The sequence below is a fragment of the Delphinapterus leucas genome, chromosome 1 (assembly GCF_059928025.1).
Source record: "Delphinapterus leucas isolate spDelLeu-1000000601 "Yukka" chromosome 1, BTC_Dleu_Yukka2, whole genome shotgun sequence".
Classification (NCBI taxonomy): domain Eukaryota; kingdom Metazoa; phylum Chordata; class Mammalia; order Artiodactyla; family Monodontidae; genus Delphinapterus; species Delphinapterus leucas.
In genome coordinates, this window is record NC_143129.1 from 32,661,021 (window position 1) to 32,677,971 (window position 16,951).

General features: G+C 34.4%; 1 protein-coding gene across 1 annotated transcript in view; it reads right to left on the reverse strand.

The window, feature by feature from the left end:
• CATSPERE (catsper channel auxiliary subunit epsilon) overlaps positions 1-16,951 on the reverse strand; it is a 249,588-nt gene that overhangs the window by 182,299 nt on the left and 50,338 nt on the right. Inside the window, exon 7 of the mRNA XM_022579421.2 lies at positions 9,169-9,246. Within this exon, the coding sequence (XP_022435129.2) occupies positions 9,169-9,246 (78 nt within the window). The remainder of the gene's footprint in view (positions 1-9,168; positions 9,247-16,951) is intronic.

The following is a 16,951-nucleotide window of genomic DNA, read 5'->3' on the forward strand; positions in this document are numbered from 1 at the left end:
AAAAAAAAAAAAAAAGAAAGAAAAAAACAACAAAACCTGGACTAGATAGTTTAACTGGTGAATTCTATCAAACATTTAAAGAATTAATACCAATACTTCTGAAACTCTTCCCAAAAATTGAGGTGGAGGGAACACTTCCCAACTCATTTTATGAGGCCAGCATTACCTTGATACCAAAACCAGATAGGAACATTACAGGAAAGAAAACTTGAGGCCAATATCCCTGATGAATTCTCAGCAAAAATTCTCAGTAAAAATTCTCAGCAACACACTAGCAAACCAAATTCAACAGCACACCAAGAGGATCATACACAATGATCAAGTGGGATTTATCCCTGGGTTGCAAGGATTGTTCAACATATACAAGCCAATAAATATGACACATCACATTAATAGGATGAAAGACAAAAATCATTTGATAATCTCAATACACACAGAGAAAGCATTTGACAGAACACAACATCCTTTCTTGATACAAATTTTCAGTGGATTGGGTATAGAAGAAATCTACCTCAACATAATAAAAGCCATATATGACAAGCCCATAGCTATCATCATACTCAGTGGGGAAAGGTTAAAAACTTTTGCTTTAAGGTCAGGATGAAGACAAGGGTGCTCAATCTCACCACTCCTATTCCACACAGTACTGGATGTCCTAGCCAGAACAACCAGGCAAGAAAAAGTAAATAAATAAAAATCATTCAAATTGAAAAGGAAATAAAAATGTCTTTGTAGATAACATGATCTTATATTTAGAAAATCCTAAGGAAGCCACCAAAAACTCTTAGAACTTGTCAACAAATTCAGTAAAGTTGCAGGATACAAAATCAACATGCAGAAATCAGTTGCATTTCTATATACTAACATTGAGCTATTTGAAAAAGAAATAAAGGAAACAATCCCATTCACAATAGCATCAAAGAAATGAAGTACTTGGGGATAAATTTAACCAAGGAGGTGAAATATCTGAAAACAGAAAATTATAAGACTTTGATGAAATAAATTTAAGAAGACACAAATAAATGGAAAAATATCCCATGTTCATGGATCAGAAGAATTAATATTGTTAAAATGTCCCTGCTACTCAGAGCCATCTATAAATTCAATATAATCCCTATCAAAATCTCAATGGCATTTTTTCACAAGAGTAGAAAAAATAATCCTAAAATTTGTATGGAACCACAAAAGACTTCAAATAGCCAAGAAAATCCTGAGAAAGAAGAACAGAGCCAGAAGCAATCACACTTTCTGATTTCAAACTATAGTAATCAAAACAGTATGGTACTGGCATTAAAATAGACACACATAGCAAGGAACAGAATCAAGAGCAAAGAAATAAACACTTGCATATATGGTCAACTAATATTTGACAAGACAGCCAAGAATACTCAATAGGGAAAGGATAGTCTGTTCAATAAATGTTGCTGGAAAAATTTATAATCATGTACAGAAGAATGAAATTGGAAGCCTACCTTATACCAACCACAAAAATTAACTTTAAATGGACTAGAAATTTAAACATAATACCTGAAACTGTAAAACTCCTAGAAGAATATAGGGGAAAAGCTTTTTGGACATTGGTCTTGGCAATGATTTTTTGGATATGAATATGACACCAAAAGCACAAGCAACAAAGGTGAAAATAAGTAAGTGTAACTACATCAAATTAAAAAGCTTCTGCACAACAAAGAAATAATCAACAGAGTAAAAAGGCAACCTATGGAAAGGGAGAAAATATTTGCAAGTCATACATCTGATAAAGGGTTTATATGCAAAGTATGTAAGGAACATATACAACTCAACAGCAAAAAAAGAAAAAAATCTGATTGAAAAATGGGAAGAGGAATTAATAGGCATTTTCCTAAATAAGACATACAAATGGCCAAAAGGTACATGAAAATGTGCTCAACATCACTAATTATAAGGGAAATGCAAGTCAAAACCACAGTATGATAGCATCTCACACCACTTAGGATGGCTATTATCGAAAAAACAAGAAAGAACAAATGTTGATAAGGATATGGAGAAAAGGGAACTCTTGTGCACTGTTGGTGGGAATGTAAGTTGGTACAGAAATTATGGAAAACAGTATGGAAGGTCCTCAAAAATTTAAAATAGAACTATCATATGATCCAGCAATCCCAATTCTGGGTGTATACCCAAAGGAAAATAAAACAGGACATCTATTGAAGAGATACCTTCACTCTCATGCTTATTGCAGCATTATTTACAATAGCCAAGATATGGAAAAGCCTAATTGTCTGTCAGTGGGTGATTGGATAAAGAAGATGTGATATCTAAAAATGTTAAGTGAAATAAGTCAGACAGAGAAAGACAAATACAGTATGATCTCACTTTCATGTGGAATCTAAAAACTCTGAATTCATAGAAACAGTAGAATGGTGGTTGCAAGCGGCTGAGCAGTGGGTGAAATGGGGACATACTGGTTAAAGGGTATAAACTTCCAATTATAAGATGAATAGGTTCTGGGGATCTAATTTATAGCATAGTGAAAATAGTTAACAATACTCTTATCAAAGTACTTGAAAGATGCTGAAAAAGTAGGTCTTAAATGTTCTTACCACAAAAAAGAAAATATAATTATGTGAGGTGATGGATGTCTTAAAAACTCTACTATGGTAATCATTTCACAATATATAAGTATATTAAATCAACACATGTATACTTTAAACTTACACAATGCTAAAGATCAATCATATTTCAACAAGCTGAAAAAGGAAACCAACACTCGTTAAAAACAAAACAAAACAAAACCAAACACCAAATTCATTGACTCTAGAATGGATAAAAAATGTGTGGTGTGTTGAAACAATGAATAACATACAACAATGAAAATGAGCAAACTATAGGTATATATAACATGGATAAATCTTATATAATTATGATCAAAAATAAAAAGCAATATGCAGTGTATATAAAGCATGATTCAATTTATTTAAAGTAGAAAAATAAAACCAACTAAACTGCATTGTTTAGGAATCATGTGGTAAACTAAAGAAGAAAACAGAGCAATTATTATCACAAAATATTCAGGATAATGGTTACCTCCAGGGGAAGGGAAGGATTATGTCCATACAAGCACCTCTATTGTGGAGGGAGAAATTATGTTCATGGAGGTGGAAAATATGGGGACCTTCTGTACTATTGTTAATGTTTCATCACTTGATAGTAGTTATATGGTTATTTATTATTATTCACTAAACTGGATACTTAGCTTTTATGGTTTTTTCTTTATGATGTAATTCATAGTTAAAATGGTGAAGGAGAAAAACCTCAAATAAACTAAAACCCTGAGCCTTTTAATAGTTATTTAACCACATGTACAAATAAGTTATCCTGTACCCCATCCCTGAGCCACACGCTACTGCTGGTTCTCTTTTCCCTGGTGTGGGTGTTGGGGAAAGGGTAAGGCTCAGATAGGGATGTGAGACAGAAGTGGGTTGAGGTTCAAAGGCGAAATAAAGTACAGAAATGAGTTAAACATAAGGGATTATTTTGAGTTCAAACTCAGGGACGGTTAAGGGTTAAGGAAGAGAATGAAGAATGGAGTCAGAGGTAGAATTAGGATGTGGGTGTCTGTTAGGCACATTATCTATTGCTTGATAAAAGCCCAAACAGATAATTTATATTTTGCCAGAGCTATTTTGTGGATGGTTTATCAAAACTGCAATATTACAATAATCCTTGCAAACTACTCATGTAACAAAAACCCTGATTTGGTCATGGCAGGCATCTTGGAGGCAATACCTGACTTGAGACTTAAAGATGACTAGATGAGGAAAGGGAATGGGCAGTTCCTGTGGAGAGAATGGCATAAGCAGAGACACAGACTCATGGAAGAGCAGAAGTGTAAAAGGAGACGGCAGAGTGCAGCTGCTGGAGACAGGACATGTGGAGAGCTAAGGCCAGAGAAGAATGGCAGAGATGGGATACTCAGGGCTTTGTGTGCCATGTTAATAGTCTAAGACTCAAGTCTATGCTGTTTGTCAGCTCAAACAGCTCAATATCAAAAAACAACCTAATCAAAAAATGGGCAGAAGATTCGAATAGACATTTCTCCAAAGATATACAGATGGCCAACAGGCACATGAAAAGATGTCCAACATCTCTAATTATTAAAGAAATGAAAATCAAAACTACAATGAAGTATTACCTCATACCAGTCAGAACGGCCATCATTAAAAAGTCTACAAATAATAAATGCTGGAGAGGGTGTGAAGAAAAAGGAACCCTCCTACACTGTTGGTGGGAATGTAAATCAGTGCATCCACTATGGAGAACAGTACAGGGGTTCCATAAAAAACTAAAAATAGAGTTACAATATGATCCAGCAATCCCACTCCTGGGTATGTATCTGGGGAAAACTATAACTCAAAAAGATACATGAGAAAAAAATCACATTCACAGAAAGATAGACAAGATGAAAAGGCAGACGGCTATGTACCAGATGAAGGAACAAGATAAAACCCCAGAAAAACAACTAAATAAAGTGGAGCTAGGCAACCTTCCAGAAAAAGATTTCAGAACAATGATAGTGAAGCTGATCCAGGACCTTGGAAAAAGAAAGGAGGCAAAGATCGAGAAGATGTAAGAAATATTTAACAAAGAGCTAGAAGAATTAAAGAACAAACAAATAGAGATGAACAATACAATAACTGAACTAAAAATACACTAGAAGGAATCAATAGCAGAATAACTGAGGCAGAAGAACGGATAAGTGACCTGGAAGACAGAATGGTGGCATTCACTGCTGTGGAACAGAATAAAGAAAAAAGAATGAAAAGAAATGAAGACAGCCTAAGAGACATCTGGGACAACATTAAACGCAACAACATTTGCATTATAGGGGTCCCAGAAGGAGGAGAGAGAGAGAAAGGACCTGAGAAAATATTTGAAGAGATTATAGTCGAAAACTTCCCTAACATGGGAAAGGAAATAGCCACCTAAGTCCAGGAAGTGTAGTGAGTCCCATACAGGATAAACCCAAGGAGAAAGACGCCGAGACACATAGTAATCAGATTGGCAAAAATTAAAGACAAAGAAAATTTATTGAAAGCAGCAAGGGAAAATTGACAAATAACATAAAAGGGAACTCCCATAAGGTTAACAGCTGATTTCTCAGCAGAAACTCTACAAGCCAGAAGTGAGTGGCATGATCTACTTAAAGTGATGAAAGGGAAGAACCTACAGCCAAGGTTACTCTACCCAGCAAGGATCTCATTCAGATTCAATGGAGAAATCAAAAGCTTTACAGACAAGCAAAAGCTAAGAGATTTCAGCACCACCAAACCAGCTCTACAACAAATGCTAAAGGAACTTCTCTAAGTGGGAAACACAAGAGATGAAAAGGACCTACAAAAACAAACCCAAAACAATTAAGAAAATGGTAATAGGAACATACATATCAATAATTACCTTAAATATGAATGGATTAAATGCTCCAACCAAAAGACACAGGCTCACTGAATGGACACAAAAACAAGACCCATATATATGCTGTCTACAAGAGACCCACTTCAGACCTAGGGACACATACAGACTGAAAGTGAGGGGATGGAAAAAGATATTCCATGCAAATGGCAATCAAAAGAAAGCTGGAGTAGCAATACTCATATCAGATAAAATACACTTTAAAATAAAGAACAGGGCTTCCCTGGTGGCCCAGTGGTTGAGAGTCCACCTGCCGACGCAGGGGACATGGGTTCGTGCCCCAGTCTGGGAAGATCCCACATGCCGTGGAGTGGCTAGGCCCGTGAGCCATGGCTGCTGAGCCTGCATGTCCAGAGGCTGTGCTCCGTAATGGGAGAGGCCACAACAGTGAGAGGCCCGCGTACCACAAACAAAAAAAGAAAAAAAGAGCGTTACAAGAGACAAGGAAGGACACTATATAATGATCAAGGGATCAATCCAAGAAGATATAACAATTATAAATATATATGCACCCAAACTAGGAGCACCTCAATATATAAGGCAACTGCTAACAGCTATAAAAGAGGAAGTCAACAGTAACAATAGTGGGGCACTTTAACACCTCACTTACACTAATGGACAGATCATCCAAACAGAAAATTAATAAGGAAATACAAGCTTTAAAGGACACAATAGGCCAGATAGATTTAATTGATATTTATAGGACATTCCATCCAAAAACAGCAGATTACACTTTATTCTCAAGAGTGCATGGAACATTCTACAGGATAGATCATATCTTGGGGCACAAATCAAGCCTCAGTAAATTTAGGAAATGGAAATCATATCAAGCATCTTTTCTGACCACAGCGCTATGAGAATAGAAATCAATTACAGGGAAAAAACCCCCGTAAAACCCACAAAGACATGGAGGCTAAACAATACATTACTAAATAACTGAGAGATCACTGAAGAAATCAAAAAGGAAATAAAAAAATTCCTAGAGACAAATGACAATGAAAACACGACAATCTAAAACCTATGGGATTCAGCAAAAGCAGTTTTAAGAGGGAAGTTTATAGCAGTACAATCCTACGTCAAGAAACAACAAACATCTCAAGTTAACAACCTAACCTTACACCTAAAGTAACTAGAGAAAGAAGAACAAACAAAACCCAAAGTTAGTAGAAGGAAAGAAATCATAAAGATTAGAGCAGAAATAAATGAAATAGAAACAAAGGAAACAGCTGCAAAGATCAATAAAACTAAAAGCTGGTTCTTTGAGAAGATAAACAAAATTGATAAACCATTAGCCAGACTCATCAAGAAAAAGAGGGACGGGGCGTCCCTGGTGGCGCAGTGGTTGAGAGTCCGCCTGCCGATGCAGGGGACACGGGTTCGTGCCCCGGTCCGGGAGGATCCCACATGCCGCAGAGTGGCTGGGCCCATGAGCCATGGCCGCTGAGCTTGAGCGTCCGGAGCTTGTGCTCTGCAATGGGAGAGGCCACAACAGTGAGAGGCCCGTGTACCACAAAAAAAAAAAAAAAAAAAAAAGAGGGAGAGGACTCAAATCAATAAAATTAGAAATGAAAAAGGTGTAGTTACAACAGACACCACAGAAATACAAAGCATCCTTAGAGACCACTACAAGCAACTTTATGCCAATAAAATGGACAACCTGGAAGAAATGGACAAATTTTTAGAAAGGTATAACCTTCCAAGACTGAACCAGGAAGAAATAGAAAATATGAACAGACCAGTCACAAGTAATGAAATTGAAACTGTGATTTAAAATCTTCCAACAAACAAAAGTCCAGGACCAGATGGCTTCACAGGTGAATTCCATCAAACATTTAGAGAAGAGCTAACCCCCATCCTTCTCAAACTCTTCCAAAAAATTGCAGAGGAAGGAACACTCCCAAACTCATTCTATAAGGCCACTATCACCCTGATACTAAAACCAGGCAAAGATACTACAACAAAAGAATGTCAGACCAATATCACTGATGAATACAGATGCCAAAATCCTCAACAAAATACTAGTAAACAGAATCCAACAACACATTAAAAGGATCATACACCATGATCATGTGGGATTTATCCCAGTGATGCAAGGATTCTTCAATATACACAAATCAATCAATGTGATACACCATATCGACAAATTGAAGAATAAAAACCATATGATCATCTCAATAGATGCAGAAAAAGCTTTTGACAAAATTCAACACCCATTTATGATAAAAACTCTCCAGAAAGTGGGCATAGAGGGAACCTACCTCAAAATAAAAAAAAAATGTATATATATATATATATATATATATATATATATATATACACGCACTCAAATATTCATAGCAGCACTATTTACAATAGCCAAGACATGGAAACAGTGTAAGTGTCCATTGATAGATGAATGGATAAGAAGATTTGGTATTTATACACAATGGAATATTATTCAGCCATAAAAAAGAATGAAATAATGCCATGTGCAGCAACATGGATGGACCTAGAAATTATCATACTAAGTGAAGTAAGTCAGACAGAGAAAGAGAAATATCATATGCTATTGCTTATATGTGAAATCTAAAAATAACCATACACTGAACTTATACACAAAACAGAAATAGACTCACAGATATATAAAACCAACTTATGATTACCAAATGGAAATATATATATATATATTTTAATCACTTTGCTGTACACCTGAAACTAACATAAAATTGTAAATCAATTATATTTCAATAAAAATTTTAGAAAAGGAAATTTACTTAATGTCTCTGAACTGTACTCATAAGAATGTTTAAAATGGTAGATTTTATATTATGTATATTTTCCCACAATAAAAATGTATGGATTAAAAGGATGAATAAATGCATTAATTGAGAAAAAAAAGAGTCTATGTTGTTTGTAATGGAGAAATGTTTTAAGGAAATGACATGACCATGAATAAACATGGAAATTAAAAAGAAAAAAAGTAAAGTATTAGGTATGATTATTTAGCATGAACTAAATAATGTTAAATTGTGCATATTTTCACTTAAAAGATTAGAAATTAAGTAACAGTAATACTTAAAGTATTTAATTACCATTAATATATTTTATTCCCTCTAAAGTTTATTGCCAAATAAAACAATTAATTCATTTTATCAGTCCATCTCTTGTGAATTTGATTACCATGAGGCATGACAGCATGCTATTAAAAAATCATATCTCGACTCATTAAGACATAAAGAATCTCATAAGAAACTAAAACTTCTCATTTTACGTTTCTCTTCTATACATTTTGATTGTAACAGAAGACAGAACTTGAACCTTGGAAGAGGTAAATTTGTAACAGATAAAAGAAAGGACTTATTTATTCACTGGGCTACACTTTTAGGAAAATCATTAGTCTCAAGTGGTAAAGGATTCAATAAAGGACTAGACAGATTTTTGAAGGATGACTTCAACAAAGATACTCAAGAAACATCTTTAAAGCATTTTAATGGTCAGCCTCTTTGTGAATAATGAAGTCATAGAAAATACAGAGAATGCTCAGTAAGAATTCTAAAGAAAGATTTATAATTGTAGAAATCGAGCACAAGTTCAAAATCACTATAATGACTAAACTAAATTTAATGGATAATTAAAATGTATTTAGTTCTAGGCTGCTTAATATAAATTATTCACAGCCCTTAAAAGAGAAATGTAGCATATTATTTTATCTATGATAATAATAATGTTTCCACCTACTAGGGAAGGTTCATTTGCATTCCATAGCAATTCATTAGGGTCTGCGTTTTCTGGATCGTATATCCATATAATGATAACCTACGAAATAAAATGTGGTTGCATTTCTTGACACTTTGGACAAATTTTTAGTTGTGGCAAAACATAACCAAAAAATGTTATTTGTTTTTAAAATTTCGTATATCTCAGTTTAAAATATCAAAAGTAATACGTGTTGTTTTTAACAAGAGAGACTGTCCAAAGAATTAATAACATCCTCTACACTCCTGAGGTAACTAATGTTAAAACTTTGTACGAATGTTTATATGTCTTTTTCTACACCCACAGACACAGCAGCCTCCCCACACACTCATACACTTTTTACAAAAATGAGATTACACTATTCATGTTATTTATAATGTGCTTTTGTCACTTAATACACCATAGCCATTTCAATAGATGTAGAGCTAATTCTTTTTATTGTTTTCTTCTTGAATAGACTATTTATTATAAAAATAAATTATATTAAAAATACAGTGAAAATTGCCCCTCCCACCCTGTACTTCATCACTCAGTTCCCACAAGTCTACTACACCCTGCAAGTAACTACTATTGGTAAGTTATTTTGTATTTCTATAAAATTTTTGTGCATAACCAGTGTTATTTTTCTCCTTTTTATATAAATACTAGTGTGCTAAATGCACTTTTGAACATTATATTCTTCACTTAAAGTTATATCTTAGAGATCTTTAAATATTCTCATTAATCTTTCATATTATTTTACATATTATTACAAATTATGGAGGAACCATAATTTAACAAGTAACCTGCTAATAAATATTTGTTTTTATCCTTTGCCATTACAATCAAAGTTATAATGAGCAACTCTGAACATATATTATTTTCTACTTTTGAGTATTCCTAAAAGTGGAATTGTTGAGTCATAGAGTATATGCATTTGTAATTTTTGTAGATACTGCTAAATTGTTCTCCATAGCAGTTGCAACAATATACCTTCTCACCAGCAATGTATGAGATCTCTTCTTTTTTCATAGCCTTCCCAACATGATGTGTTGTCATACATTTGGATATTGTCAGTCGATGGATGAAAAATGGTACGTTGATGCAGTTTTAATCTGCATTTCTTTTATCATGAAAAAGTTTGAGCATCTTTCCATATATTCAAGTTCTATTTCTATTTCCCGTCTGGTGAACAATTTGTTCATTTCCTTTGCTCATTTTCTATCTGGCTTTTAGTCTTTTATTTATTAATTTGTAGAAGTTTTTAACGTAAAGAATGTTCTATATCTTGATCTGTGTGGTGGTAACATAGACATATATATGTACATATGAAAACTTTATTACTTTTATAATTATGTGGCATTCCTCTTTATCTTATTAAATCTGTTTGCCTTAGATTCTATATTGTCCCTATATATGGCTGCCCTTCCTGCCTCCCTCCCTCCCTCCCTTCCTCCCTTTTATATTCCCTTTACCTATATTAATCTTCTCTCAACCTATGTAATTTGAGTTAACGACTAGTATTTACTTTTTGTTATTTTTTTCCATGCTATGCATTTGCAGAGATAAACACAAATACATGTGTACATATATTTTTTAAAAGAGGCATCTTAAGACGTTCTTTTTTAAAAACAAAATTGGATCACATTATACACACTTCCCACATTCTCCCTTTTTTTCACTCAAGTATACATCATTGAAATTCCCCAGTCAACTCTTATAATGCCTGAACAATATTCTATGATGTGCTTATACTATATTCTATATGTGCTTATGTGTAATTTACAGATCAATGTCTCTAATAATGGAGATTTACTGTGGCTCCAGTTTTGTTTTGTTTTGTTTTGCTTTACCACTATTACAATGCTGCAAAATATAGATCTTTTTCCATACAGCCGTATATACTAGAGGTTTTATTTCTGTGGAGTAGATTCCCAGGAGTGGGATTATTGATCCAAATGGTATATATATTTTTAATTTTAATAGATGTTTCCATATTGCTATCCAAAAATGTGAATAAGGCTCTAACTCACACTTTCCACCAGCAATGTTTGAGTATACCCTTTTGCCCAGATCCCCTCTAGCAATAGTTATTTTCCCTTGTTCAAGTTTTACTAGTGTGATGTGTGACATTTCATTGTTAATTTGAATTTTCTTGAGATGAAGTGAAGTTCAGCATATTTTCATGTTTGTTAGATTTGCTTTTGTGTACATAGCTTCTTTACATTCTTCTATTGGAACTTACCATATTCTTATCATTTGTAAGAGCTCTTTGTTTTGTTTGGACTTTAGGTATACAGACACATTATTAGAATAATCACGATCCTCAGTCCATGACACACTATCGTTATTGGCATGACCCTCTTTTATGCAATTATTTAAATTGTAAATTAGTAAAATGAAAACTAGGAACCCACCATCCAACTCGAGACCTAGAACCTTACAAATATCTTTCATTTACTTATATATTCCTCCCTTTTCAGGTTCCCTGTTTCTGCCCAGAGGTACTCACCTTCCTGAATTCTGTGTTGGTTTTTCATTAATATAATGATAGTTTTTTGAGCTTGATCAGCCCACGCATAACCCCCTAGGGCCTGCTTACTTTTTCCTTTCAAGATTATGTAACTAGGATTTATTCATGTTACTGCTCATAACTGAGCTCATTCGTTTTCATTACTATTTAAAATTCCATTATGTGAAAATAACACAATTTTTCAATTTTTATGTTAATGGGCATTTGGATTCCTTCTGTTTGGGATGGATGAATTTTATGAGCAATTCTACTATGAGCATTTTTTTTCTGTTTTTGTTTTATTGCAGTATAGTTGCTTTACACTGCTGTGTCAGTTTCTGCTGTGCAGCAAAGTGAATCAGAGATATATATATATATATATATATATATATATATATATATATATATCTCCCCTCTTTTTTGGACTTCCTTCCCATTTAGGTCACCACAGAGCACCAAGTAGAGTTCCCTGTGCTATACAGTAGGTTCTCATTAGTTATCTATTTTATACATAGTAGTGTATATATGTCAATCCCAAACTCCCAATTCATCCCACCACCCAGCATTTTTGAAAATGTCTCTTGAGGCATGAGTGCAAGAGTTTCTCTTGAGTATATACTTAGGAGTAGAATTGCTAAGTATATACTTAGAGTATATACTTATACTCTTGAGTATAAGTTGTCGAGTATGTGTAAGATAACGTAGAATCATTTCTCAAAATTTACATCCCTCCATCTCTTTTCAACACTAGGGATATTAGCTGTGTACTCTCATCTATGTTGTAAAATTTCTTCATAACTATTTGTTGTCTAAGTTGACTTTGTTTATGGCACTTCTGTGATAAAGTTTTTAATTTTCACATTTTCAGTTATGACTACTCTTTATTCATAGATTCTGGTTTCCAATCTTGAATAAGATTTCCCTTGATTCCATATAGTACAGCTTCAAGATTCTCCTGCCAACCATCCAGGGTTTTCTGTTTTACATTTGTCTTACATGCCAAGGGAACTTTTTTTTTTTGTATGTGGTGTAAGCAAGGATTCTACTTTTGTTTTCTTCCAAGAAGACATCTTATTTTACTATATTATTCCATATAAACTTTAAGATATTTTTTCAATCAAAAATTGGACTCTGGTGTCCAGTTAGAAGCTTTAAAAAACATCTTTTTTAAGCCATTCGACAAAATTTCAGTGTGGTTCTTGATACAGGTTCTGTGTCTTATATTTATTCTTAAGTATTTTATAGTCTGTATTGCTATCATGAATTTATAATATTGTACACTTCTTTATCTTAATTTATTACTTACACTATTATGTTCAATACAATATTAAATAATAATGGTGATTATAAGCATATTTGTCCAGTTCCTGATTTTAATTGAATTAGAAATATCTCATAATTTATAACAATTATTGTTAGTTATTTGGGAAGTAAATTTTTTTATTAGAATGAAGTAGTTTCCTTCTAAACTTGTTTTGCTTAGTGTTTTTATTAGAAATGGTTGTTGAATATTTAATTTTTTTTTACATCTTTATTGGACTATAATTGCTTTACAATGTTGTGTTAGTTTGCACTGTGTAACAAAGTAAATCAGCTATATGTATACATATATCCCCATATCCCCTCCCTCTTGAGCCCCCCTCCCTCTTGAGCCTCCCGCCCACCCTCCCTATCCCATCCCTCTAGGTGGTCACAAAGCATGGAGTTGATTTCCCTGTGCTATTCAGCTGCTTCCCATTAACTATCTATTTTATATTTGGTAGTGTATATATGTCCATGCTACTCACTTTGTCCCAGCTTCCCCAATACCCCCTCCACTTGTCATCAAGTCCATTCTCTACGTCTACATCTTTATTCCTGTCCTGCCTCTAGGTTCATCAGAACCGTTATTTTTTCTTTTACATTCCATATATATGTGTTAGCATATGGTATTTGTTGTACTCTTTCTGACTTACTTCACTCTGGATGACAGGCTCTAGGTCCATCCACATCCCTACAAATAACTCAATTTAATTTCTTTTTATGGCTGAGTAATATTCCATTGCATATATGTGCCACATCTTCTTTATCCATTCAACTGTCGATGGACACTTAGGTTGCTTCCATGTCCTGGCTATTGTAAATAGTGCAGCAGTGAACATTATGGTACATGTCTCTTTTTGAATGATGGTTTTCTCAGGGTATATGCCCAGTAGTGGGATTGCTGGGTCGTATGGTAGTTCTATTTTTAGTTTCTTAAGGAACCTCCATACTGTTCTCTATAGTGGCTGTATCAATTTATATTCCCACCAACAGTGCAAGAGGGTTCCCTTTTCTCCACACCCTCTCCAGCAGTTTTTGTTTGTAGATTTTTTGATGATAGCCATTCTGACCCATGTGACGTGATACCTTATTGTGGTTTTGTTTTGTTTTGTTTTGTTTTGTTTAGTGGTATGCGGGCCTCTCACTGTTGTGGTCTCTCCCATTGCAAAGCACAGGCTCCGGACGTGCAGGTTCAGTGGCCATGGCTCACGGGCCCAGCCGCTCCGCGGCATGTGGGATCCTCCCAGACCGGGGCACGAACCCATGTCCCCAGCATTGGCAGGTGGACTCTCAACCACTGCGCCACGAGGGAAGCCCCTCATTGTGGTTTTGACTTGCATTTCTCTAATGATTTGTCATGGTGAGCATCCTTTCATGTGTTTGTTGACAATCTGTATATCTTCTTTGGAGAAATGTCTATTTAGGTCTTCCACCCATTTTTAGATTGGGTTTTTTGTTTATTTGATATTGAGCTGCTTGTATATTTGGAGATTAATTCTTTTGTCACTTGTTTCATTTGCAAATATTTTCTCCCATTCTGAGGGCTGTCTCTTTGTATTGTTTATGGCTTCCTTTGCTGTGCAAAAGCTTTGAAGTTTCATTAGGTCCCATTTGTTTATTTTTGCTTTTATTTCCATTACTCTAGGAGGTGGGTCAAAAGGATCTTGCTGTGATTTATTTCATAGACTGCTGCCTATGTTTTCCTCTACGAGTTTTATAGTGTCTGGCCTTACTTTTACGTCTTTAATCCATTTTGAGTTTATTTTTGTGTATCGTGTCAGAAAGTGTTCTAATTTCATTCTTTTACATGTAGCTGACCAGTTTTCGCAGCTCCACTTATTGAAAAGGTTTTCTTTTCTCCATTGTATATTCTTGCCTCATTTAACAAAGATAAAGTGACCATACGTGCATGGGTTTACCTCTGGGTTTCTATCCTGTTCCATTGATCTATATTTCTGTTTTTGTGTCAGTACTATACTGTCTTGATTACTGTAGTTTTGTAGTATAGTCTGAAGTCAGGGAGCCTGATTCTTCCAGCTCCATTTTCTTTCTCAAAATTGCTTTGGCTGTTTGGGGTCTTTTGTGTTTCCATACAAATTGTGAAATTTTTTGTTCTTGTTCTGTGAAAAATGCCATTGGTAGTTTGATAGGGATTGCATTGAGTCTGTAGATTGCTTTGGGTAGTACATTTTCACAATGTTTATTCTTCCAATTCAAGAACATGGAATATCTCTCCATCTATTTGTAACATCTTTGATTTCTTTCATCAGTGTCTTATAGTTTTCTGCATACAGGTCTTTTGTTTCCTTAGGTAGGTTTATTCCTAGGTATTTTATTCTTTTTGTTGCAGTGGTAACTGGGATTGTTTCCTTAATTTCTCTTTCAGATTTTTTGTTGTTAGTGTATAGGAATGCAAGAGATTTTTGTACATTAATTTTGTATCCTGCTACTTTACCAGATTCATTGATTAGCTCTAGTAGTTTTCTGGTTGCATTTTTAGGATTTTCTATGTATACTATCATGTCATCTGCAAACAGTGACAGTTTTACTTCTTCTTTTATGATTTGGATTCCTTTTATATCTTATTCTTCTCTGACTGCCGTGACTAGAATTTCCAAAACTATGTTGAATAATAGTGGTGAGACTGGGCAACCTTGTCTGTTTCCTGATCTTAGAGGAAATGCTTTCAGTTTTTTACCACTGAGTATGATGCTTGCTGTGGGTTTGTCATATATAGCCTTTGTTATGTTGAGGTAGGTTCCCTCTATGCCCACTTTCAGGAGAGTTTTTATCATAAATGCATGTTGAATTCTGTTGAAAGCTTTTTCTATGTCTATTGATATTATCATTTGGTTTTTATCCTTCAATTTGTTAATATGGTGTATCACATTGATTGACTTGCCTATATAGAAGAATCCTTGCATTCCTAGGATAAACCCCACTTGATCATGGTGTATGATCCTTTTAATGTGCTGCTGGATTCTGTTTTCTGGTATTTTGTTGAGGATTTATTCATCTATGTTCATTAGTGATATTAGCCAGTAGTTTTCTTTCTTTGTGACATCTTTGTCTGGTGTTGGTATCAGGGTGATGGTGGCCTCATAGAACGAGTTTGGGAGTATTCTTCCCTCCACTATATTTTGGAAGAGTTTGAGAAGGATAGGTGTCAGCTCTTCTCTAAATGTTTGCTAGAATTCACCTGTGAAGCCATCTGGTCCTGGGCTCTTCTTTGTTGGAAGATTTTTAAGCACAGCTCAGTTTCAGTGCTAGTGATTGGTCTGTTCATATTTTCTATTTCTTCCTGGTTCAGTCTTGGAAGGCTGTAGTTTTCTAAGAATTTGTCCATTTCTTCCAGGTTGTCCATTTTGTTGGCATAGAGTTGCTTGTAGTAGTGTCTCATGATCCTTTGTATTTCTGCAGTGTCAGTTGTTACTTCTCCTTTTTCATTTCTAATTCTGTTGATTTGAATCTTCTCCCTTTTTTTCTTGATGAGTCTAGCTAATGGTTTATCAATTTTGGTTATCTTCTCAAAGAACCAACTTTTGGTTTATTGATCTTTGCTATTATTTCTTCATCCCTTTTTCATTTATTTCTGATCTGATCTTCATGATTTCTTTCCTTCTGCTAACTTTGGGTTTTTTGTTGTTGTTCTTCTTTCTCTAATTGCTTTACGTGTAAGGTTAGGTTGTTTATTTGAGATTTCTCTTGTTTCTTGAGATAAGATTGCATTGCAATAAACTTCCCTCTTAGAACTGTTTTTGCTGCATCCCATAGATTTTGGGTCATCGTGTTTTCAGTGTCATTTGTTTCTAAGTATTTTTGGATTTCCTCTTTGATTTCTTCAGTGATCTCTTGGTTATTTAGTAGCATATTGTTTAGCCTCTATGTGTTTGTATATTTTACAGTTTTTTTTCTGTAATTGATATCTAGTCTCATAGCCTTGTGGTCAGAAAAGATACTTGATACGATTTC